Source organism: Falco rusticolus, chromosome 17 (genome assembly GCF_015220075.1).
Source record: "Falco rusticolus isolate bFalRus1 chromosome 17, bFalRus1.pri, whole genome shotgun sequence".
Taxonomy (NCBI): domain Eukaryota; kingdom Metazoa; phylum Chordata; class Aves; order Falconiformes; family Falconidae; genus Falco; species Falco rusticolus.
Genome location: NC_051203.1, coordinates 3,822,785 through 3,848,677, shown reverse-complemented (window position 1 = coordinate 3,848,677; position 25,893 = coordinate 3,822,785). Strand labels below are relative to the sequence as shown.

At 56.2% G+C, this 25,893-nt stretch overlaps 2 protein-coding genes across 2 annotated transcripts; one reads left to right on the top strand and one right to left on the bottom strand.

Moving 5' to 3' along the window:
- Positions 1-402: 402 nt before the first annotated feature.
- On the top strand, positions 403-10,024 carry FMOD (fibromodulin). The gene is made up of 3 exons (XM_037410837.1): positions 403-3,086; positions 5,418-6,428; positions 8,483-10,024. Exons 2-3 carry the CDS (start codon positions 5,438-5,440, stop codon positions 8,632-8,634), a joined length of 1,143 nt encoding a protein of 380 aa, XP_037266734.1. The 5' UTR covers positions 403-3,086; positions 5,418-5,437; the 3' UTR covers positions 8,635-10,024.
- An 8,780-nt stretch (positions 10,025-18,804) lies between these two features.
- Positions 18,805-23,266, bottom strand: BTG2 (BTG anti-proliferation factor 2). Its single transcript, XM_037410554.1, has 2 exons — positions 23,054-23,266; positions 18,805-22,039 (listed from the first exon to the last, which is right to left on the bottom strand). The coding sequence occupies exons 1-2, from the start codon at positions 23,214-23,216 to the stop codon at positions 21,699-21,701; spliced, it is 504 nt and encodes a 167-aa protein (XP_037266451.1). The 5' UTR covers positions 23,217-23,266; the 3' UTR covers positions 18,805-21,698.
- Between the last annotated feature and the right edge of the window lie 2,627 nt (positions 23,267-25,893).

Sequence of the window (25,893 nt, the reverse complement as noted above, 5' to 3'; positions counted from 1 at the left end):
TTAAAGAAAATAGCATGAGTGGGAGGACAGAGCAGCCAACAGCTCCAGCAGAGCTGAAACTTCTTGGAAATGTAGAAGAGGCAGAAATAACATTTCCATGAGTAAAAAGGGAAGCTGCTCTAGAAGTAGCCACGCTTATGACAGCCACTGGTTTTGGATGCCCACGGTAGGTTTAATAGTTCGTCCAGGCAGAACGAGCTTTAGCCTTAGCAGGAGCATCAGAGAGTTTTGTTTCTTCGTTATGCTGTGCAGCGTTTGGTCCCCCTGCCAAAAGCATCCTGATAAACCCGTGTCCATCCCCGAAGAAGACAACACTCCCGGCTCCAAGCGCAGGATTTGCAAATTAAAGGCAAACTCGGGCCAGATTCAGTGGTTTCAAATACAAAGCTCAAGAGTATTTGATCAAAACAACTGGAACAAACCCAACCAAAATAGACACTGTTCACATCAGTTTGATTTAGAAAACCAAAGCAAACCAATACAGGCATCTGTCTGGCCCTGATGAGACGCAGACTGTGACCGCTGGAATAACTGCTCCGGATGAGATTATGCAGCGATAGGGACAATTGGCTTCGAGCAAACAGGACGGCATGTTCCCAGCTCCTGTCACCAGTTCAGGGCTTTCTCTGAACCGTCAGCAATAGGGAAGAGGTGTTTATAGGAGGAGACAGTGAAAAAGTTTAATGGAAGTCACTTGGGAGAGAGAGAGGAGCTGGTTTGCACTGAGGTCTTAGCAACACACCAGGCACATGGACCACACCAGAGAGCCCCACTTGCAGCTTGGGAGGTGCCAGACACGTGGAGCATGGGATTTCGAGGTTGGATGGAGAAAAAGAGACATATGTGGTTCTTTAGACAGTAAAGTTTCACTTCCCTGAGATAGTCCGAACCAGCTCATCCCAGGATGAGATTAAACAGAAAGTCCTGGTGGCTGTGGGCAACACACGAACTGAGCTTAAGCACGTTGTTATTTTCTGGTTTAGGCTGGGAAAGGGGGATGTGGCCATGGGGATTGGCACCACGGGAGCCAGCTCATGTGGGGAGGGGTCCTCAGCATCTCCTGGGGGACCCCCAACCCCGGCACCCCCAGCAGGGCCTGACCCCAGCAGGCACTGGGGGACAGCCTCCCCCAAAGGGACCATGTCCTGGGTCATGAATATTTTTAATTTCTGGAGGATGGAGAGGCCACACTCCTTATCTAACCTAGCTGGGGACAATTTGCTTTTCCAGAGAAACATCCAAGCCCTGTGAAAGCCTCCGAGCTGCTGGCCACCAGGACACCTCGAGCTGCCAGAGATGTGACGCTGGTTGACACCATCCAAGCGCCGAGCAGCAGATGTTACTGGCTGCCACTACCCTCCCCACCATTCTCCCCTGGAACGGAGCTCCCTGGCAGTGGGAACAGATCCCTCCAAGCAGGGTCATTCTCAGCATCAGCTCAGAGCCTTGAACCACCTCCCTGCCTGTGGTGAGAGCCCTTCTCCAGCCGCCCCGCGCCACTGCAAGCTGCCGTGGCAATGCTCGATGGGGAAGAAAAGATGCTACCAGCCACATGGGAGACCCCCACCCCACTTTACCAGGGTTTTGCCTCCTTTTGGACAGCACTACCCGCCCCCCCGTCCTCTTTTCCCACTCAAAGGCAAGGCTTTCTCTGAATCCTCTCCTTGCAGATCCCGGCCCCGTGCTGTGGTGCAACGCGCTGCGCTTTCCAGGCACACTCTTCCTTCCCAACTAAACCGCCTTTCTGGCAAAGTCCCCACTGTACAGCGTGTCCCTCGCAACCCCGGCCACCAACCGCCCCGCACATTCCTCCTCCTTACAAACAGGACCTTCGGAGCAGAGCGATAAGGATCTTTGCAAGGCTCCCCAGGGGAAGAGGATGTTTTGGCTGGGAAATTTCAATGAAAAGCAAGGAGAAAGAGAGCCTGGAGGGAGTCTGGCACCTGCTGAGCTTCACTAAGTAATTCCAGGCTCCTAGGAGGACCTGGGCGTGTTGCTGGAGCCGGGCATGGGGATGCCGATGGGCGGTCAGGGCTCCTCCTTTCCTTGTGGGAGGAAATGCTTCGACAGCCCTGGAAGAGCTGTCTCCAAAGTTAAAATGCAGAGAAAGCCAGGATGGGGACCAGGGGGGCCGTGACAGCACCCACTGCTCCCTTGCTTTGCAGGGCCCCCCAGGGCAAGGCTGGCACCGGGAGGCGATGAGCCTTGTGACAGGGAGAGCTGCGAGCTCTCGTGTCTCTGCACAAGCACGGTCACCCTCAGCACACGCACCCCTGCCCCATCCCCTCGCACCCACCCGTGGGGTATGGGGACACCCCTCATCCCAGGCGGGTGGGCACAGCCTGCAGAAATGCCAGCTTGGCATCTCTCTCTCCTGCCAAGCTGAAGACAAATTCCTGCTGTCACAGTGGCCCTTTGGTAGGCAATTTATTTACCTTGGATGCTGAAGCCTTATCGTTCATGGAAATGTTTATCCTAAATATTTAATAGCAGGACTGCATAAACTGAGGCTTCCTGGGGAAGAAGCCCAGGCTGTAGTTGGAGCAAGCACTAATGTCTCTTCTCCTAGTATTGCAAAAGTTAAAAGATAATTTCTTGCTTCTCCCTAAAAATCACATCCTCAGCGCCTCAAAATTAGATATTTTTTAATCTGGCCGGAGGCCTCCTCATCGCTTCCTGATGAGAAACACAGGAGACCTAACAACACCCCTTTTAAAAACAACATCCCTGATTCCACTAACTCGTTAAACAGAAAGAGCCTGAAAAGTGCCAACACTCCTATGAGAAAAGACGGGAGAGAGAGAGAGAGAGAGAGACAGAGAGAGAGAGGGAGGAAAGAAAAAGCAGGTTATTTATAACGCCAGGCAGCATTAGGGTCTCTTCAGTCTCTCCTGCAAACTGGCTGCTGCTGGGAGGTCACTCCCCAAAAAACCTGCTGAGCCCGTGACCTGCAAGCACAATATTTGATCTGGGATCTGGGGCGGGCACCAGCCTTTGCAAATTGGGAGACACACTCACATGCTGCTTGACGCACGGGAGATCCCAGAGAAGAGCAGCGAGGCTTTGGAAAGGAGGCTTTTAGCTTGGTAAGTCCGTCTCTATATTTATTATGATTTTTTTTTTTTTTTTTAAGCCTGATTTCCATACCCCTGCCTCGGCGGGCGGGCAGCTGCCACGCAAAGCACATGCCAGCGACACGGGTGGCACAGCTTGAAAGCCAGCGCTCCCAAGCCACGGCAGTGGGGAAGCCCTCTCCTGCGACCCACAGCTCTCGCCCCTCTGGCAGCTCCTTGCCCCCTGGGCTGGGAGCTGGACACCTACAACCATCGACACCCAGGTGCAGGCAGTGCTGCCTCCCTGCCCATCCCGGCTCTGCCCGTCCCGTCTGACGGGATGCAGGGAAGCCGGTTTCATGCCTGGCACAGCAGCAACGGGCCAAGCCCATGGATGGCCACAGACCATCCCCTTTGGAGAAGTCCCTTTCTCCAAAACCTGCTCCCTCCTGGAGTGAGGGGCTGGCCCCACTATCCCAGCAGCCTCTGGCACGGGAGCATGGGTACCAGGAGATGACACGGATCTCGTGGCCGGCACGCTCAGCTCAGATCCCACCCCAAAATCAGGGCTGAAGCCCACCGGGGAGGGGACAAGCAACCTTCAAAAGAAGCGGTGGGCAGCGGTGTCTCCTGAGGACAGACTCTGGGGTTACCAGTACACAGAAGGGGACCACTAGGAAAAGTGGAGGGACCCCACGGGTCGGTCCTGCCCTGCAGAGAGGGCCCCCCTGGGAGGGGGCTGCCAAGCAGCTCTGCACGGGTGGAGAAGCCCCTGCGCAGAGCAGGGCGGCTCTGGTATTTCAGCAGGCAGAGAGCCCTGGAGCAGAATGGAGGAGGAGAAGAAACTCCTCTGTGACTGCCAAGCTCCCCCATTGCACACAGCATCCCGGAGGACCACATCTGATCTGCCCTCGGCCACACGAGCGCACGGAGGGGGAAGGAGGGAGAGCAGGAGAAAGCCAGGGAGCCATGCCTGCCCGCCGCCACCTCAATCCCTCTTTTCTTCCAAGCACGAGCAGCCTGCCAGTTTGCCTCGGTGGCAGGGCGGCCGCCGGCTGGGAGCAGACTGTGCCCTCTTTGTCTGCCAGGCGAGACATCCCCTCCTCGCTGTGGGGTGGGGACGTGGTGGGGTTCCATTGGGACACCCCGCGGCCACCCCCTGGCACGGTGAGGAGGGACAGTGGCCCATGCCCGAGCATCACCCGCAGCACGGCTGCCGGCGCGGAGCTGGCAGGGATGCACCAGCAGCTCCGCGCTCCCAGACACGCGTACAGGAGCCAGCAGGCAGGAGCGACTCCTCTCCCCCTCCGAACAGCCCGCGTATTTCCTGGAGGCATTTCAAGCTGCTCTGTGTGCTCATTTCGCCCCGAGATGAGGCGTCAGGATGAACTGCCCGGGCTGGAGTCCTCCAGCGCCAGCGCCGCGGTGTGCCGGCACGCTGCCCTGGGCATGGCATGGGGCAGCGGTGAAGTCCACGTCAAGCCAAGGGGCTCGGGGACAGGCCTGCCTTGCTCCGAGCCCTCAGCCCTGCTCTCCTCCTGGCTGTCAGCCCTCGGCCGGCTGGATTTCATAAGCAGGGTCCAAGCACCAGGTGACAGCTCCCTCTCTCCCTGGTCACACTGGCCTCGAGGGGCCGGTGGATGCTGCCGCTTTTCACGTCGGGGCTGAGCTCAGGGAAATCGAAGCTTGAAAGTGATTTCATTTAAAAAAATAAGCCAGAATGTGTTTACCAGGATTTACATCAGTCCTAAGCAGCATGAGCATCCTGCGTTTCTGTGGGGGAAGGGAGAGCTGGATGAAACCCACAGCGTATCATGTAGCCAGCGAGTGTAGCATAAATATAGCTCCATTGAAACATGCCTTGAGCTCCATCAACCTGTTCCCACAGCCATGGCTCCCTGCTTGGCCAGAGAGTGTCCGTGTCCCTTCTCCTCCCTCCGTGCAGGGCCGGCGCAGGCACATCCCAGGCACCCTGGAGCAGAGCTGCGTGCCCTGACACAAATTCAGACCATGCATCCCATATCTCCATCCTCTACACAGTTGTAAGAGAAATACCCATAAGTAAAGATTTTGCAAGCAGATATCCGCTGGGATGGAGGTTTCTAGCAGGCCTGAGGTGGAAAGGGGACTGACCAGCTACCTGCAGGCAGGGGACATGTGTTCAGCCACAATTTTTTGGGTAGGATTCACCCAGGTCCCCTGGTTCTCCAGCTCTGCTGCCAAGTGCCACCAACCCCACGCAGGGCTGCTGCCACATCCACCCCCACCGGGTGCCCAGGCCACGGGGTGCAGCTCGCCTGCCTCCAGCTCTTCCATCAGGCCTGACTCTGCTGATGGTTTCCTCCCCATTTCTCCCCCACCCAGGTCCCTCCAGCATCGGCACCATGCGTTGGGCCACCGTCCTGATCATCGCTGGGCTCTGCGGAGCCTCGCTGGGCCAGTACAATGAAGAAGAAGACATGGCTTGGTTACAATACTACATACGGCAGTCCCGTATGTCCTCCTACAACTACATGCCCTACTACGAGGATGACAACACCCCTTACGTGTACTCTTACCTCCCAGCCCCAGACACAGAGGCAGAGCCCGGCCCTGAACCTCAGCAAGCCCTTTCCTGGCAGTGTCCCCAGGAGTGTGATTGCCCCCCTAACTTCTCATCAGCCATGTACTGTGACACCCGTAACCTGAGGTACCTGCCCTTCGTGCCTTCCCGCATGAAATACGTCTACTTCCAGAACAACCAGATCACCGCCATCCAAGAGGGAGCTTTCGACAACGCCACGGAGCTGGAATGGCTCGCGCTGCACAACAACCAGATCAACAGTGAGAAGATGGGCAAGAGGGTCTTTGCCAAACTCAAAAACCTGGAGAGGTTGTACATGAACAACAACAACCTAACCAAGATGCCCAGCCCCTTGCCCCGGTCCCTGAGAGAGCTCCACTTGTCTTACAACCAGATCTCCAGGGTCCCCTCCAACGCTCTGGAGGGTCTGGAGAACCTCACAGCCTTGTACCTCAGCCACAACTACATTTTTGAGATGGGAGCATCCCTCAAAGGACTCAAGTCCTTGATCCTTGCTGATCTGAGCTACAACCACCTCAGGAAAGTCCCCGATGGGCTCCCAATGGCTTTGGAACAGCTCTACCTAGAGTACAACTACATCAACACCATCCCTGATGACTATTTCAAGGTCTCTCCCAAGCTGCTCTATGTACGGATGTCCCACAACAGCCTAACGAATCAAGGTCTCTCTACCAACACTTTCAACAGCAGCAGCATCCTCGAGCTGGACCTCTCTTACAACAGGCTCCAGAAGATCCCCCGGGTCAGCACCAACCTCGAGAACCTCTACCTTCAAGGGAACCAAATCAACGGTGAGTAGGAACTCATCAACCAAAGTGCGGTGGTGCAGGGGATGGTGGTGCAACAGAGGGATGGGGAGATGAGGATGCAGAACCTCCTGTGGGAGGCTACCTGGGGTAGTGGTTTGAGTAGGAAGCTGGAATTTGGCAGCTTCTAGGTGGCCCTCAGCAAGGCAGGAATGGGGCCTGTTGTGTCCCAGCACAGCTGGAGCTGAGAGGCTCCCAGCCCTGAACGCTCCCGTGTGACCCACAGAGCCATCACACTGGTTTTACTGAGCATTTATCCAAAGCCTGAGCATCTTCTGGTTAGAGATGCCAGAAATCAGCTGTGGGTAGAAGCACAACCTGGGAAGGGGACTACAGCCATAGCCCAGCATTGCACACAGGCTGAGGGGTCACCAGTAGAGAGACAGAGGTGGGGGGTCCCCACAACCACAGTCATTGCACGTGGGAACACGCATCACCCCCGCCAGCACTAACGCAGGGGACAGGGATGTACCCCGTGATACCCAGTGGTCTGCAGCGCTCAGTACCAGTGCAGCCCCCTTTGCCCACCTCCCACCCCACCTTGCAGGGCACCAGCACAGCCCAGGCACAGTCCATGGCCCCAAAGCCCCCCCCAGGGTCACGGTCTGCAGCCGAGGGGTGCATCCTTGCCAGGGCTGGGACAGACGGGAGCTCTTAGTTATTGAAGCCATCAACGCAGCATCTTCTGCCAGGACTAAAATTCACTCCACACAAATAAATAAAAGGAACAGATTGTTCTGGGGCTGCTATTTATAAAAATAAACTAGGGGGAAAAAAACCCCCAAGCATTCTCCTGGAAAAATCCAGGCTTGCTCCTCTCACCTGCCAGGCCCTGAGGGCAGGACCCTCCCGGAGCGGTGCTGGAGCCCCTGAGCAAGCCTGGGATGGGGACAGGGATGCATCCGTGCAGCCATCCGCTGTTGCATAGGAAACACGCAACCCCGCACCCGGGAACCAACTGAAACACAAAAACAAGAACAGATTCCCAACTGTTTGCTTTCAACATTTGTAGCTGTTAACGTCTGCCCACAAATGCCACGAAACCTCCGCAGAGCTGCGCAGGCTTTACAACAGCTTTTCCTCCAGCTGCGGTTTTTGCCTCTGACCTTTAAAGCATCCCCAGAAACAAGGGGGCTGCGGGTCCAGGGGTGCAGCACCAGCCTCGGGGGTGGGGGGCACATCCCACCCCATGGGGCATCAGCACTGGGGTCGTGCCCCACCAGCCACACAAGAGGCCCCCACTTGCCTCCCCACACACCACAGGGCTTGCAGCCCCCCCCCCCCAGCCCCAGCCTGGGGGCACAGGGGTCCCCCAGCACCCAGCTGAGCTCCCCAGCAGCAGCCTGGCCTGGAGCTTTGCTGCCCTCTAGTCCCAAATCCTGCACAGAATTTTTGGAGTTTGCTCCATCTCCTCCCTTCCAAACTGGACCCGAGTTTCCCTGCCTGGCACTGACAGCAGCCTGTGGCAGTTGAACAGGGAGGGGGTGTCTGCAGGCGTGGGATGGGGACAGGGACAGGGATGGGGATGGGGATGTCCGCCCTCCTGGACACGCTGCCTGGGTGGTCCTGTGGTAGCTGGGGAGAGCTGGGGCTGAAGGCTGTGGTGTACGAAGCCTCACAAAAGAGGCTGCAAAGGCAATTCCTGATAAAAAGCGGTGTTTTCCCTGTCTCCACCCGGCGTTTTCCCTACAAACATCCCAGCCAGGCTGGGCAAAGGCAGCCGAGTGTGGGCACCAGCACTGCTTCCAAACCCTTGAGCAGGCACAAACTCACGGGCTGCCTCCGAATATGGCAAGGAGCATCAGTTACCCTTTTATCTTGAGAGGGGAGGGTGTCAAGACCAAATTTGCGGGAATAATTGGTAATTGCTTTCCTTTTTTTCCTGCCTACCTTAACATAAACCAGCTCTTGGAGGTCGGTACCCACAAACCCATCCCCAGAGCAGCCCCACTTGACATTTCTCACATCACTCCCCAAGATCAGTCACATCATGAAGGTCAGAGCTGGGGCTCAGCTCTCTGTCTCCTCTCCCCCCGCAGAGTTCTCCATCAGCAGCTTCTGCACCGTGGTGGACGTCATGAACTACTCCAGGCTCCAGGTCTTGCGGCTCGACGGGAACGAGATCAAGCGAAACGCGGTGCCCCCCGATGCCCCGCTATGCCTGCGGCGTGCCACCATCATTGAGATCTAGCCTGGCCCTCCCCGGCCCCCACCCCATCCTCTGGACTTGGCTCCCCCATTCCTGGGGAGACACTCATGCCCATTTTAATGCAGCTTGACAGTTTGATTTGGCTTCCGCAATAGTGCAGTAAGGGTACTCCAGCGGCAGCCCACGTGGGTGGGCAGGAGCCATTCTTCCCCCAATGCTCCTTCTTCCCAGCTCTCCGGCCACGCAGGGTGGGACAGTCCTGGTACCATTCCCCCTCTTACCCCACCACAGCCACCCCCCAAAGTGCTGCATCCCCATTCATCCTTTCCCCAGGTTTGGGGAGGGATGCAGCAGGGATGGGGGAGAGCTCATCCTGCCTCCCAAACGTGGCACTGAGCACCTGAGCCCAGCAGGGAGGGGTTCAGGTGTGGGTCCCACACCTGAAGAACCAGCAGATCCAAACCCACCCACCCTGGGCCATGTTCCAGCATTCACTGGGAGGGACACCCAGGAGGCTGGAAGCTGCATCAGTAAAGGGTTAAAGATGCTCTGGCTGCCAGCATCCCTCAGTCTAGGATGGGGAAGAGCGAGCACATCCACACTTGCCCCTCGGTTTTTTCCCCCCTTCCATCAGCCTCCTGCGCCAGAGAGAAAGGAGAGAAACCTTTCCTGCTGCTGCCGAGTGGCTGTCAGCTGCTGAGGTTAGAGACAAACACCCTGAGAAACAGCCTGTCTGGGGCCACGGCCGAGGTGGGTCTCACATTTTCCTCCTGGACCACTGGTTCGGGGCAGCGCTGGGATGGAGGGATGGGGCAGTTCCCAGTGCTGCCACCCCCAGCTGCCTGGGGACCCCCGCACACCCGGCTCCATCCCACCCCCCAGCCTGGCCTCAAGCTCCCTCCCTGCCCAGGCAACCAGGGTCTTCCAATTGGAAAAAAAAATAATAATATCAGTGTGACCTGTGCATCTGCAGCGCATTTGAATTTGCCAAAAGCCAAAACCACCCAGCTTGGTTCCTTGGACAGTTTAGTTTGAGAACCAAAAGGGGCAGCTGAGCTTTGGAGATGACCTGCGAAGCTGAAGAGGTCATCCAGACCCTCCGCATTTCCACTGCATGCCAACACTATAGCAACAAAAACCCAAAAAAACCTGTACTCTCACTGACGCATGAACTGTAGATATCGTACCAACGAATAAAGCCCTTTCTGTAACTGCACGAAACGTGTCTGAGGAATCCCAAACGCAGAGACCAGGGTCCCAGCATCTGGGTGCTTGGAGCCGTAACCTCCCCTCTCGCACACCAGATCTTTCTGCAGACATAATCCGGGCTGGATTTGCCGTCTAGTGGTTGTACCAGACACGACATGTGTGTACACCGCCTTCCAATGCTCCAGCATATCCCAGATGGGGTCCTGGACGTTTATAGAAGGAAAAAATGCACATGGAAAAGCAGCATCAGTTGAGAGGGAAGGGATGGCGGTGCCACTGGCACAGTACTCCCAGTTGTTATTTTCCGGATGCTTTCATATTCTCCAGCCTTCAGCCCTGCTTATTTTTAACAGCTAAGCTGGAGGATGCTTAAAAAGAGATATATTTCACATAAGCAGGATTTTGATAGCTCTGGAGTTGCACAGAAAGTGCCACTTCCCCGCCTGCGGGCCCCTGCGTGCACCAGGGGCTCGCCTGGTGCGGGGCTGGGGGCAGAGACTGCAGGCACTCTGGGGGGGGGGGGGCAGGAGCTGGGCTCCCCCAAACAGCCCCCCCAGCTCCACCCGAGGCTCAGGAGGCAAGAAGACCCCGCTCAGGCCACCCCCTTACTCATCCTCTCCTGCATCCCAGGGATGCACACATCCTCATCACAGCCTCCCACAGCCAAACCCCATTCCCAGCAGAGATGCAACCCCCCGGCAGCGGGCTGGGGGACCCCCAGCTGAGGGGATCCCACTGCCCACCCAGCTGGCTGATGACTCCAGGGCTGTCACTAGATATCAGCATCCACACCCCCTCCCGAACCAACACCCGGCTTGGGGGGTCCACAGGGGTCTGTGCCCCATGACCACAGTGGGGGGGCTTTAGGGTCTGGCAGCAACCAAGCAAAACCCTGGGGAAGCTGCCACTGCTGCTTTATCCACACAGGGCGATCAGGATTGCTGATTTACACCAGCCGGGGCACTGGCTCTGCATCTGGCAGGGGTAAAGGTGAGGGGGTAGAGGGCCATTGAAACTCGCTACCCTCCTTTTCCCTCTCCTCCCCAAAAAAGGGGGGGGTGAGGAGACCCTATAGGGCCTGGTTGAGGCTACGAGTGCCCAGTCACTGCCTTGTTGTTGTGGGGATAGCAGGGATGGGGGCTTGCACCCCCTCCTCATTCTCCTCCTCCTCCTGTTGCTGGCAGGAGGTGCAGGGTCCAGTGTGCCCCAGCAGCCTGTATCGCACGATGAGGAAGAGGAGGAGGAGGAGACAAAGACACCCCACTGCTCCTGCCAGACCTTCTTTCCCCCACCATCACCCCACGTCTGCAGGGGGGCTCAGGCCACGGGCATTGGATCGGGACACCCACCTTGGGGCTGTCCCTGCATGACACCCTAAAAACCAGCAGCTCCCACAGCGTGCCCCATGGGGACAGGCAGGATTCCTCCGGAGCTCCCCTGGAAACCCCCAAACTCTGTCTCCACTTCTCTCCAGCCTCTTCCCCCAGATTCTTTTCCCCTCCTCCTTTTTTTTTTTTTTTAAAATTTTTATTTTCCCATTGCAGCATCCCTCAGCGCAAACGCTTCCCAGCCTGTTTGCAAACATCCCTTTAGGAGAATGTTTCCCCAGGAAGTGCGGGATTTATGTTTAAAAACAACCACTCCAAATATTTTCCTTCGGAGAAGTACACAGGAAAGCGGGGAGGCTGCGGGCAATGGGTTTGACCCAACGCTGCCCCAAACGTGGCTGGAGGAGCCCGGGGTGGGTAAGAGCCACCACCCAGTGCAGGGACGTGAGCCACGGGCACGACATCGTCTCTGGGCTTCAAATCCAGCATGCAACCATTTGCAGAGCTGATGCAAGTCACGGCCGAGGGAAGTGTAACCCGGTGTCACGTCCTTCAGCGCTTCCCTTTGCTCAATTCTTCTCAGGCTCAACCTAAAACCTTTAACTGAGCGGAGGAGTTGTGAGGACAAAAGGATCGGTGGCCAGGTCACGGCTCCCACTGCCACGCCTGGCCATCTGCAGACGTGCTTACGATGTGACGAGCAATAAAAGTTGATTATTAATAAGCTGCTCGGATCCGTCCTGCAGCAGCTGCGACGTTGCTGGGAAGAGATAAGAAAACTGCAGAGGCAGCAGGAAAAAACACCGGGAGGGGGACACAGGAGATGGCCAGGACCCCTCGCCTCCCTGGACGAGCTGGGGTCCCCGCTTCACAGAGGAGCAGACTGAGGCTGGAAGGAATGGGGGGGTCCTGCTCTCGCAGCTCCACATCAGGAGTAAAATGGAGATGGGATTTTGGTGCTTGGGAATTTGGCTCTCGGGATTTTGGCTCTCTCCACCCGGCTCTGGAAGGATGCAGAGCTTGGGGGATAAAGCAGTTTGTGGGGTCAGACCCTGCCAAGGGAACAAACACTTTGGGGGGACCACTGGGGCAAGGCAGTCCCGCTCCCCGCATGCCCCCAGCAGAGTTTGGGCATGGGGGAGAGGGACGGGCAGGAAATTCCCAATCTGTTCAGCTCCCATTCTTGCCTCCCCTTTTGTTTCACTCGCCATCTGTCCCACAGCCCCGCACGCCCCGCGCTCCCACTGCACGTGCCGTAAATATCAAGACGGGCTTTGTCTCTTCTTCAAAAGGCAGCGTGGACCCCGCACCCCAGCCCTGCCACAGCCCACAGCCCCCCCAGCAGCGGCTGATGCCAGTCTTCAAGCTGCTGAAGGCTGGCACAGGCATGGTGGGGGGCCATGCTCGCTGTCAGGGGGTCTGGGTTTGGGGGGGGGGGCAGGCTCAGCACCGCTTTTTGCCCCCCTCCTGCCCCAGCAGGCATTTGGGGCAGCGCTAGGAGGGGGTGCCTTGCTCTGACACCACAACCATCTGCAGGAACCAGAGGCACAGCCTTGGGGCTGGAGCTGAACCTCCTCACCAAAGTCACCCCAAAGGGGAAAAGGAAGAAAAAGGGAAGCTGAGCCCCCTGCATGCTGGCAGAGACCCCCGGCAGGCTCCACATCACTGGACTAAGCAGGGTTGCGGCCCAAGACAATGCCAGGGTCTGTGCTGACAGCCCGGAGGGGAATTTGCTGGGGCAGATCCCAGCCGGTCCCTCTGCAGAATCCCCGCACAGGGGCTGGGAAGGGGGCAACGAGCCCTCAAGCTTTAAGGGAGAACCACAGCCAGTGTCTCAGCCCCGATCCAGCCTTTTAACTCACAACAAAGCAGCGAACAAGTCAGCAAGGGCAGCTGCTCCGCTCCAGCCCCATCCTTTCCCTTTTCTGTTTTATCCGGTGCTGTAATAGAAATAAACTCCCTGGTAAAAGGGCATTGTCAGAGGGAAAACGGGCCTCGCCCTTTGTCTGGCAGCTGGGAATGCCGAGACACACAGGGCTTAGGGATGTTGTTGCCTCCAGCCGGTTCCCAGTAACACATTTCCCGGAGGTTCCCCAGAGGAGCGGGTGTTGCATTCACACGGCTGTTGCATCCCCCAGCAGTGACACGAGAGTTTCCCCTTCCCTGCAGGGCCAGGAAGGACCCGCAGGGACGAGTGGCCCTTGCAGAGGGGATGGGGCAGGTACCAGCCCTGTGAGAGATGCCCTAACACATCCCAACACGAGCTGGCGGGTCCTGGGGCACAGACCCCAACATCACCCTTAAATCCTTCTCCTTCTGCCTTGTTGCTGCGGGCTGGGATGTGAGGCTGGCAGGGTAGTAGCCACGGGTTCTGGGAGAGATGTGCAAGGGGGACACAGCACCTTGCACGCTACCTGCGTATTTCGGATACGGCCCGCGAGACACTCCTGGGTCAGTGCCACTGGTGTGGAAACATGGTGAAGGGGGGAGTCCCACGAGCCTTCGTCCCTCCTCCAGTGCTCCCCAGAGCTGGGAAACACGCTGCCCCGGACACGTAGGGCTCGTCCCAGCTACCAGCCAAGATGTGACGCGGCAGATGATGAGCAAAGCGAGTATCTCAAAGCCTGAACAAAACACAGGCAGCTGGTGAGACTCACACACCCGGCTGGAACCTGCCCCGAGCTCTGCCCTCCTGTCCCAGACACAGACGCTGCTCCAGGAGGATGCACAAACTGCCCCGGGGCAGCAAATGCAGCCTTTCGGTGCTCCCACCTTCCCAGCTGCCTGTGCCCTGCCCTCTCCTCACTGCCACTGGCAGGGCATGGGATCTCTCAGGGATGCACATACAGCATCACTTGGGGACATGGGGCATGGTGGCCCCTGGAGACAGGGGCATGGAATCCTTGGAGATGGGGGCACAGCATCTCTTAGTGAGAGAGCCACACTGTCCTGTGGGGACAAGGGCACAGCATCCCTCAGGGATGGCTGGGCACCGCTGTCACTCCAGGGCCACACAGCCTCGGGTCCCTGAGGGATGCACCCCACTCGCATCAGCAGCTGCGGCACAGGACATGTTGAGGCACCTCACTCTGCCCAGCGAGCTCGCAGGGTGCAGCACGGCGGGGGGAGGATGGAGGGGTTCAGCACCACATTGCCCAACACTGACAGACTTGCCAAATAACAATAATTACTATTATAATATATAATAAGAATCGTATGCAACCCCCCTGGTGAGCTGAGCGAGCTCTGCTCTGACCCACACGGCACAGAGGCCTCTTTTCTCCCCAGCTCTCAGCCCTTCTCTGGGAAACAAAAGGTGCAAAGTTTAGTGGTGCATGAAAGGAGAAACAAAACCCCGGCCCCGGCTCGGCCCTGGCCCCGCCACGGCCCCCCCGCCCCACCAGACAGATGGCAACAGTTGTCCCCGCACACCAGTTGCTCGCTGCCGCCAACAAGCCCCTTTTATCCCCCAACAGGTCATAAATGAGAGCGTTGGAGCTGGCCCCAGCGCAGGGGAGCAGCCGCTGCTGAGGGGGCTGGGATGGGGATGGGGACAGCTTTTCCCATGGGATGCTCAGTGGAAAACAAAAAAGCAGCTGAAAGTGGCTCCTCTCCCCAAGCCCATCTGTCCCAGCCTCAGGAGCCCCTCGCCCAGGCACTCACAGCAGGGGGGGTGGCCAGGACAAGTTGGCCCCTGGGACCCCCAAGTCTCTCAGTGACACCGCAGGAGTATGGACTGTCCCTCTCCAGACCCCACTTTTTTCCCATGCGAGCTGCTCACCTCGATGGGGAATCACCCCTTCCAGGGCCATGGGACATGCCCACTCTCAGAGCACCAGCAGCAGACCCCCCACTCCCCTTTGGGGACCCCCTTTTTCCTCCCCACTGTAATTTTTAATGAACTAGGGGTCTGCGCAGCACCCACTCCGTGTGCGCTCCTGCCCGAAAGCTGGCACGGGAGGAAGGGGGCAGGCAGGGAGCGGAGACAGGGCTGGGGCTGAGCCTGCCAGCAGGTTTTGTGGTTGGTTGGGGGTAATTTTTTTCGTTTCGAGTTAACATTAAGCAGTGCCGCAGCCTGCCCCATCTGCTGCTGGAGTCTCTCCAAGCACAGCGAGCCGCGAGCGCTGAGACGGTTACTGCGCCTCGCAGGGGGGAGGCGAGTGGGCGTGCGGCGGCTGCGGCACACGCGCTTGCATCTGCCCGTGACCTTTTTGGAGGAAGGAGGGTTTTTTTTCCACCAGGTGGTACGGTTTTGAGCAAGGATTGGAAAGGCAGAGCAGCGCTTTCCCCACTGGTTGGGGGGCCCTGGGTGTGTGCGAGGCTGTTGGGGTGCTCGGAGATGTACAAGCAGAGAAAAGATGGGTCGTGGCTGGGCAGAGCTCAAGGTCTGGCCGCAACCACCGGGCAGATGCAGAGGCCAGAGAGCTGGAGGAGGGAGGAGGAGGGAGAGGAAGGTCTGTCAGGACAAAGGGCAGGCAGGGAGCGTGGTCCCCAGCCAGGAATCACGCTGCCATCCCAGCCAGGGGACAGAAACCAACAGGAGCCCACGCGCCAAACCCAACCCTGGACCCGAAGGGTTTGGCTCATGCCTGGGGCAGGGCTTGCGTGGGGGCTCCACCACGGCAGCAATTGCTGGCAGCGCCGGAGGTTGCTGCTACAAAACAGTGGCGATGCCAGCGATGGCCAGTGCAAGCAGCAGCGATGCCGGAGTCTGCCGGAGGGCTGCAGCCCCAAGCGCCATGGGCTTGGCACAGCACCAACCCCTCCAAACCCTGCGAACCATCTGCCCGTTGCTGGGCCACGTGAATTCAGAGTTTCTACAGCTCCGGCAGATCCTGGGAAGATCACCCAGGCTCCGGAGCACCGCAGACAACGGAGCGCCCCGGGGCCCGTGCCTCCCCCTTTTCCCAGGGCTGGGGCTGGGTGCTGCCAGCTGCATCTCCCCAGATACAGGCGAGCGCGGCTGCACCCACACGAGTGCCTGATTGGCCTCAGCCAAGCCGAAATAGCCGGTGGCTTCCCATCGCCCCGTCGGCAAACAGAGGGCAGGAAGCACCTGGCAGAGGCTGAGCCCTGCGTGAAGGTGCTGGCGTGGGGAGGAGGTTGAGCAGCGCCCGCCTGCGCTTCTGTCCCTCCTGCAGCTGCAGAGGCAAGGAACGGAGAGCGCAGAGCCTCCGCTGCTGCGCTGCTGCTGTCCCCATCCCCGCTCACCTTCTTCTTTTCCGAGCAACCTATCCCATTTGCCACATTTCAAAGGGGTCCACCTCTCTTCAGGGTGGGAAGGGGTAAAAGCGCTTCAAGGGACGGTAATACCAGGTCTGGCTTCTGTGGGAAGGGCAGAAATAACCCCAACAAGCACTTTTGCATCCTAAATACTGATGTTGCTTTTCTGACAGAACTGAGAAACGCCCAATTTCTGCGAAAGGAACCCCCAGGAAAGAGGAGCACACAAAAAAAAATCAAACAAATATTTCACCATGAATCAAGCAAAACATCCTCATCACCCCAGGGACGTTGAAGTCCACCCACCTTTTTACTCTAAACACCCTTCCAGACGGCTGGGACAGGAGCATTTTCCCCTGGGACCCAGCATTGTGCCACCCTCCCTCCCTGCAGCGGGGTTTTTGCGGGGGTAACTCATTTCCAGGTGGGTGTCACGCAGAGGGAGACCCTCTGCGTTTAAGCCCTGGCCGGTGCTGTGCCAGCAGAGCTCCTCTCTCCCGCGGGAAGCAGGCAGGCGAGCAGGCAGGGCCACCAGGCAAAGGGCTGAGCTCTCACCCAGGACACGTCAAAGGCAAATGCTCTTTTACGCAACACACCGATCTCTGATTACTGAGGACGACGTTTGACCCAGGGTCCTTGAACTGGGCATTTCCCTGCCCCACCTGAATAAAAAATCCCAACGGAAACTCAGCGAAAGGCTCAGCGGAAAACAAGTCCAGGTTTCAACAGGCAGGAGGCGGGCAGCAGTGGGCGAGTATGGTTTGAGTTACTTTCGGTCTTTTTCAGAGCTTCTTCAAGCACACCGGGGGGGCAGCTGGGTCCCCCAGGCATGGTCGGGCTGTGCCTCCACACCCCCTTCCTCTGGTGCTGGTCCTGCGACGTGCTCGGGGATCTCACAATGAGAAAATCTGCAGTTCAGCTCAAAAGGGCTTTGGCGGGGGTGGGTGGCAGATAAAGCTGCACCCCTAAGCTAACCCAGCTTGTACATCAGATATCGCAGTCCTACCAGAAGAAAAACGATGAGCAAAATAAAAATAGTAGATGAGTCAGCTATCGAAAGGCTAGCAGGGGGATCTGGTTGCGGTGCGGGTAGCATCAACTCCTCAATAAAAACTCTATGGTGTAAGAGCTGTATTTTTATCTTGGCTGTGAGCAAAAAAAATTTTAGATGATCTTGGCTCTGCCTGCTGGGGCTCAAATGCCAGCCACAGGCCACAAGACGCAGGACCACACCAGGCTGGCCACGGCACGGACTGTGCCAGCCTGAAAATGGGCCACGGAGCACAGCACACAGGTCCAGGCCAACCACACTGGTCCGGACAAGCCGGAGGGAGGAAGGCTGCCATCACCTGACTTCACCAAGCCTTTGAACCTGGATGACTCCCCAGCTAACCAGCAACCGACTGGGACGCCCATTCCTCCCCAACAGCTCTGTTTCACAAGCAGCAGCAATTTGGGTGTGTTTATGGAAACTAATAAAAGGATGAGTTCAAAAAGGAGTGGCTTTGACAGAGCACCAAAATCAGCCCACAACTTGTTTTCGTCTTAGAGGTGGTGTGTTATGGTAAAAGCTGGAGGGGAGGAAGCTGGGCTGCAGGGAAAGCAGTGGAACCAGGCCTGTACCCCCCCCACCATCACCACTGCCAGGAGGGCACAGGTTGGGGTGGGTCACAAGGATCCCGACAACTCAAGCCCTCCTGCAAAACAGCGTTTTGGACTAAAACTAGCACAAGCCAATTTATCTAGGGTCAGCTCAAAGATGAGTGCAGACAGGGGTTAGGTTAAACACAAGCTAGACACCCCCATCCTGGGGAGCAGGGTTACAGCTCCATGCCCCCGTCACCAGCCTGGCCACAGCCAAAACAGGATCTCCTGTGCATCCAGCCCAGCTGCCTTTATCATGACAGGCCCAGAGCATCCTCCGCATGCCTGAACATTTCGATCCCATGATCTCTCACCCTTCCTCCTCCGCTGGCTCACTCACTCCTGGAAGGCCAGTGGGGGCAGGGAGGCTTAACCAGGAACTGCCCCATGCCTCGCTCTTCCAAGGCTTCCTTTATGCTATTCCTAGGGTTGGATAATGCAGTTGACTGCCAGATCTCTTAACACCTTCATATCCTGGCAGGACACACTTTCTACAGTCCTGCATGGACTAAATCCCCCACTGCATAAGCCAGAACCCAGCATGGGGAAGGAGAGGGCAGGACACCCACAGCCCTGCATTAGTCATCAAACCAATTCCCAGCCTTAATTCCTCAGGTTTAGAGGGTTAGGCTTAGAGTCAGCATGTTGACTAAGCAGCTTTTTCCTAAACCTCCTCCTTGCCACAGCTGGATAATAAGTCATCCAACATTTTAACCAAGCCCACAGCATTCAGCGTGGGATTTAGGTTGCAATCCCAACCCTCACCCTCTTTGCAAGCATACAACAGCTCCCAGCAAGAAAACAGGGCTCATTTATTCTGCTACATTTTTATTAAAGTAACAAAAGCATACATCTGTCAAAGGATCTGTACATTCTGTATATAAAAAGACTACTATACAATTAGTAACCATCCACTCCCTCCTCCGAGTGTAGCTTACAAACTTTCTACCATTTTCACCAAATACGAAAAGCAGGTCCCGTTCAACAGTCCAGCTTGTTAAAAAAAATTACAGGAAACCCCTCAAATACACTGTCTCAAAATACACACCATTCCGCTCATCAGGCTTTTAGACAGAAGGCAACAGAGCACACTAATTCACAGCTTTTACATGTAACCAGCTAAGAGAGAGAAATGGATTATACCCAAGTTTGGCTGGTTTTGAAGCTAAAAAAAAAAGACACCTTTAACATTAGTCTCCTCCACACCAGGGACAAAAAAAGAATAAGACTTGGCTATTTTGGTTCTGGAAGTGGGGGCATGTGAAGGGCAATTATAGTGTGTTCCTTTGGTGTAGGCTGTTGTTCCTGAAAAAATTTTCTGGTAAGAGGGAGGGAACAGAGTAAAAGCAGGAGGTGTGTATGTGTTAAATCTTAAGACTGCTTTGATCGTGACAAATTACAACTCAAGGAAGTACCAGCCTTCAGGAAACTCCACATCCAGCCAAGGAGTCCAGCAAAACAAACACTGCTCATCCTGGATGCAGTTCTCATCACAGGCTTTCCACACAAACAGGTTAATCAAGGACTCCAAGAAGCACTCAGATCCCTTTTCCTTGAAAAGGGAATCGGCTTTTTGGAAATTCCCAAGTACTCCCCTCTTGGTGAGGTCACCTATTGCACAAGTTCACCAAGGGAAAAGCCCCAGTGCTTCATTTCAGCTTCTGTTTGCTGACATAAGAAATTCAAGTGATGCAGAGGGAAGTGATGCAACTTCAGAGCCAGTCTGCTATTACTGTGCAAGGACAAACAACTTGCCAAAACCTAGCCATTTTAAAAAGATCTAATAACTGAGGGCATTTTTCCAGTTCTGGAATTCATTATTTGAAGCTTACAATAATCTGAACTTACTTTTTCACATTAGTAGACAAGAGCTGGGGAGCTGTGCTGATTTTTAAATATACTTTTAAAAAAGCTAAGAACTGTGGCAGATGGGAAGCTTCCTTCCTCTCCCAGAGCACCCAAGATTTGGAAACATATTGCACAAATGTCTGAGAACTTGATTCATCAAAGGCTGGGCAAGAACTACTCTGGTTATGCCAGTCAGAAAAAGAGGAAGGTAAAAAAAGTGTGCTGAGACAAATGTGGGAAAGTTTCACTGCAAACAACTATGTCAATGCCCTGCTTTTCCAATCACTTCTCCCAGGATCACTGGAGGAACACCAGCTGGTTAGTAAGAAGGCAATGGACATACAACACCCTGGTAAAGGCTCATTCCCAACAGGAAGGCAAAGTTCTTGGGGCAGCACTTTCAGCTCCCACCCCATTTGTGGTTTGCCAGAGCAGTTTTAAGGGCCAAATGCTGAACACCATTTGGGCAAAGTCTCCCCAAATACAAGTACCATTTGGACTCCAAGAGAAGTTTTGCTTGGACAGAACAGAGAACCATGGCACGACTTGTGCCAAACAACTGTGTACCAAGACAGAACCAAACAATGCCCCTTACCGAGGTATCAGTGGAGACAGCTCTCAGGGACAGCTACATGCTGATCACCCAGAGGAGGAAGAGAGGGAAGAAGTGCTGTGACCTTAAAAGCAACATTAGGACACCAAAGCAACCCACACACATGGAGAAGAGACCCCCAATACTTCTGATTTTAAGAGACAGGGCAAAGGGAATTCTCACACACCGACCTCTATGGCACAAGGTGAGTTGCTTCAGCTCTTCTGGAGAAGTGACACAGCAAGTCATCAGCACCGCATTAGGCAACTTATGCAAGCAAGAGGCCAGACTCCACCCTTGGAGCACAGAGAGGCCACACAAGAGCAGGTCACAGGTCATGTTTAAGCCACACATAGCAGAAAGACTTGGTAGTTCACAGCTGTTCAGTGCTGGTTTCATGGTCTGAGTACCCTTCTCTGTGTGCAGCAAGAAGCGGGTAATAGCCAGGTATGGGGAGCACCAGGAACAAACAGTATTCCCGTGCCACCACAGGAGCTGCAATATTAATCTGGGGCACCTTCTCTGCACAGCCTGACACCCAGCACATCTCTGCCTTGCTCCACATCACAGGACACAGATACCCATGTGGCCCCCTTTTAGTCCAGCAGCAGATAGGAAAGATGGAGGGGCTGGAAACAGGCCATGCTTCCCCTCATTTTGTGCTGGGAGTAGGGCAGAGCAGAGCTGCAACTCTCACAGCACAAGTAGGTCCAAAAGAAGTGTGTGAGAGCAAAGGAGAGTGATCCCAGGGTCCCCCAGCATCACCCAGCCCTGAGACTAGGTTGCCCCAAACAGCACATCCAGGCCCCAGAGATCAGACCAGCTGGGGAGTAAAGAAGGTAGTGGAAGACAGACAGCAACTCCCTCATCCCTTCTCCAACAGTATTGCAATACAGCAATAGTGTTGGGTAGCAGGATGGTGAGGAGGTGACAGACATCTCCCACCACCAAGCCACACTTCCCAGCCTGGCTCTTCCCCTCATCCTCCATTCCAAGCTGCCCAAGCGAGCAAGCCAGCCCAGAATTGCCATCCAACACTAATTAGGTAGATATCGGCTTCATAATAAAAACTCATAAGCTTGCAACAGCTTTAAAAAAGGCACCAAGAACACTGCTTCTGTTCAAAGCAGTGCCCAATATTTTAATTTTGGATTTTCTTGGATTTTTTTAAAAAATATAAATAGCTCTTCATCTTAAAAATAGATCCTCAGGTGAGGTATACAGTAGCCTGTGTCTTGGCAGTGTGAGGACAAGAGGAATATTTAGCTGGAGACAGTCATGATGTAGTTTTTGGAAGGACTGGTGCGACCTAACATCATCTGGTTCTTACAAGTAAGCATCCCATAGGAGCTCACAGGTTTCGATGCAGTTGCTTCATATAAGACACAGATGGAGCCATCCTCACCGATGCGGTATGAGACCTCATAGGGGTCCACCCAGAGTGTGAGCTCGCTGGGCAGGAGCTGGTAGAGCTGTGGTAGGCTGAGTCCGATCTGGCTAGCTGCCTTGCTGATAATGGGGTCCATTTTGTGATTGATCCGGATGCAACGATACCCAGAGCCTTTGAACGGTTTCTCAGGAAACCAGTGATGTTTGTAGTGCTCTGCAAGGGAAGCGAGAAGGGAAGAGCTGTGAGCAGGCGTGCAACAGCTGCAAGGAGGTCTGTGTCCTACTGCAGTCCCAAGGAGGTCCCACGCCACACTGCAGTCAGAGGAAACTAGTCCTCCTTCGGCTGCCTCCAGAGCCCAGTGCTCAACTATACAGTTGCTCCAAGGCAGGGGAGGTCCCAGAAACCCCAGGCAGAACAGTGCCACGGGGAGTTGCAGTGATGGGACCACACCACCTCCTCACTCCAACCCCTGGGGTGGCTGGAGTAGATACCGTATCACCAAGAACAAAACACCACAGTCACAGACTAACATCCAGGTCAATTCTCTAAGTTCAGGGGCATGTTGCTACCCCTTATCTCAGCACAGCGGCAAACAAACCATCCCTTCTTAGGGCTGATAACACAAAGCTATGTTCAGTTGGGAGGAGACCCTTGAAACACCCAGCTAATGCTGAGCCCCGGACACATTTGTGGGGAGGGGAGTGCCAAACTCCACTGGCACAGGGCCAAGCACTTCTTTCTCAGGATAGGGCACTCAGACTAGCTTTGGATCATCTATACCAAGCTCCAGCAAGGATAGCTTCAAGCAGATGGGCTGCACAAAACCCTCAGAGGATAAGGCAAGGGATATGCTTACTTTCAGGGCTGAGGCAGCCATTTGCCCCAGACCCCACACGGACACAGGTGGGTGCCCAGGAAGGCACACATACCTGCCAGTGCCCAGACACGGGTAGGCACCCAGGCAAAGGCACAAATAGGTATCCAACGTCAGGGATGACACAGCTAGGCATCTGGGAAGGACACAGATAGGTGCCCAACCCAAGAAGACACAGATGGGCACCCAGGGAGGGACACTAAGCCGCAAAAGCAACACGGGATGCACCGAAGAAGGACACCAGTGGGCATCCGACCCCCAAGCGGAAAGCAAGAGGACAGGCACGAGTGGGTTCTTCTCACCCCGCGCCTTCACCCCCACAAAGCCGACCTCTTCGCGGAGCCGCGCCTCACCTGCGAGCGCCTCCCGTAGCGCCCCGCTGAAGACCCGCAGCTGCTGCTCGCTGACGCAGCCCCGTGTCCGCAAGAGGCCGGAGACGAAGCCCACGGCGGCGGCAATCTCGGGCACCATGTCGGCCCGCGGGCCGCCGCGGCGCTGGCTCTGGCGCTGGCTCATGCTAGTCTGCAGCGAGGTAGACCTATCCGCCGCGACCACCCGAGCGCGCTCTGCGCCGCCGGCGCCGGGCCGCCCTTAAATAGCGCCGCCCGCGGAGGCGTCACCGGCGCGGCCGCGCCCATTGGCCGAGGGGCGCCGTATGCTAATAGCGCCTGACCTCAGCGCGCTGGAAGGAGTGACGTCACCGCCGCCGATGACAACGGCGGGGGGGGCACTTACGGGAGCGCTATTTTTGGGGCTGACCTGGGAGGAAGAGGAGGAGGAGGAAGGGGGGGCGGAGAGCCCACCCCAGCTCTCCACAACCCTCCTAGCTCTCCGCAGCACCCCCGCCACGGCAGAGGGCCCCTGGGCGCCGGGGTCTGCCCCCTGGGCGCCGAGGGTCCCTCCCGGCAGCTGACTGTGGTCAAGGTGACCCAGGGGAGGTGGCAGCCATGGAGACCAAGCCAAGGCCGCCCTGGCCTCCGGGTGAGCGGTGGAGAACCCCTCCAGATCCCTGATCGGCCCAGGTGCCCTTTGCCGCGCCGGGGCCCCTCCAGCTGGAGTGTGTCTCTGGGGTGCTGGTGGCCTGCGAGAAGCTGGCCCCATCCCAGCCTGCCTGGCCCGTGGCAGGGAACCCCGGAGCGGGTACTCCCAGGGTCAGGCTCCCACCCGCCTCACCAGTGGGTCAGCCACTACTGCCGGGGCATTGGTCCCACATGGGCACTCGGTGCTGGATCGGTGTCGGGGCGTTCTTGGCATCGATGGAGCAGTGATTCTGCTGACCTGGAATGACACGGATCAGTCACCCAGGGCAGTCAGTGACAGTGACCCATCCCTGATGTCTAGCCCTTCCTACACGCCTGTCTTCAGTACAGGGTGGGATCTGACCCCCTACACAGGGGTCTCCTCTCCCCAGCAGCGTACAGGCAGGTTTCCATCACCAAATTTCCTTCCCTGAGAGAAATGTGCAGATCCTTGTTCCCTGGACAAGGCCGAATCCTTTCCAGAGGATCCCTGAAGCACACAGGGAGAACTTGCCATCACGTGCACTGTCCCAGACAGGTGAGGGAGAAGAGGGGAAACACTGCCATAACCATTTTCAAAGGCCTGAGGAGCATTTGAGGTGAGGAGTAAGGGCAGACACCCCAGGACTTGGTGCCTCCCTCCAGGCAAAAGCCAGGCTGGAGGAAGAGCAGGATCCAGGAGGAGGTGGCTGCAGCACAGAGGACATGTCCGATCATGGAGCAGGGAGAGCAAGCCAAGGCAAGCACAGAGCAGAACTGAGCGTCCTTGGCTGCCTCCGTCCAGCCCGGCAGGAGGGGAGAGGAGAACCGGTGCAAGCGGTGCACAGCCCTGATGCTTAGTGAGATGCAAGCAGCACCTTAAAGCCACTACAAAACGGGGAGCTGCACCAGCTGGCCCAGCTGCCAACCACACTGCCCAGGATAAAGGCACTGGCCCAGCTTCTGCTGAAACTGGCCTGAAGCTAAAGCAACAGTAGGAAGCCAAGCTCTTTTCTTGCCTTCGCTTTGATCAACCATGAGAGAGTTAGTATCAAAACGGGATGGGATTTCTGAATGAATATTCCCTGGCAGAGAACCGGGATGGTTTCAAGCCATTGTCTCACAGCCCCAAATGCCTCCCTTGGTGTGTACCGGGGGAGGATCTGAAGCCACAGCTCTGATGTGATCCCCAGTGAAAATGCGTTCTCCTCCCATGGCTGGGGCCTCATTTGACATCTCCACAAGCAGTGGGTGCAGCTGGAGAAAACCGAGGCAGGGAATTAGATCATCTGGGTTTGTCTCTGCCCGAGGAGCAGCCTCGCGGAGGCTGAGCCATCGCCGGTTCCCACAGTGCCACTCCCGGCGCTGGCACAGCGCTTTTGCCGCGGCGCTCCCTGATAAGGAGGAGCATGCGCTTGCCAGCACACAGCCTGCCAGCGCGGCTCCACCTTATCGCCACTCTTATCAAACTGCTCGGGGTCCTGTCCCATTTGGGCACTGCTCTTTGCAAGGGGGTAGCGACAGCAGCACCAACTTGCCTGTCCCCCTCAAAAGAGGGTATTTCATGCAGCAGGACAGGGGGAGCCCTTCCGGCACCTCGTTGTACAGCAGGTCTCAAAACTCCAATTATTTCCCGTGACCAAGGGTATAATAGGATTTTTTGAGGCCTTTTGCTTCCAGAGTCTGCAACTCATTTTTTTCGCACCTCTGTCATTCCTGCGTGCACACACTATACATGGGATTTCACACCTTCTGAAGCACAAGGGTATGGCTATGTAGCAATGCGTAACCAACAAGCCAGAGCAAAGATTAAGAAAATAGCTTTTGAAATCACAGAAGAGGAGGATATAACAGATAGTGCCCGAGCAGAGGTCTGTACTGACCTCTTTTCATGTTCTGTGCAGCTTAAAAGAAAACGCTTTGGGCAGCAGGCACAGAAGTAGGGTCAAGCTAGCAAGAAGATAGAGCCAAGGGGTCCCTGAGTCCTCCCCTCCCCGCTCCATCTGCCACTCCATTCATCTGCAGAGCACAAGGAATCAAGTAAATCTCTTGCTATAAACCAGATTTGCCTCTGGAAGCTTTGAAATAAACCCAAGGATTAAAGTCTAAGGAATTTTTTTTTTTTTTAAGTCAGCAACACACATGAAAGAGCACATGGGGGCATGTGAAACCCAGAGCACAGCACAATGGCAGGG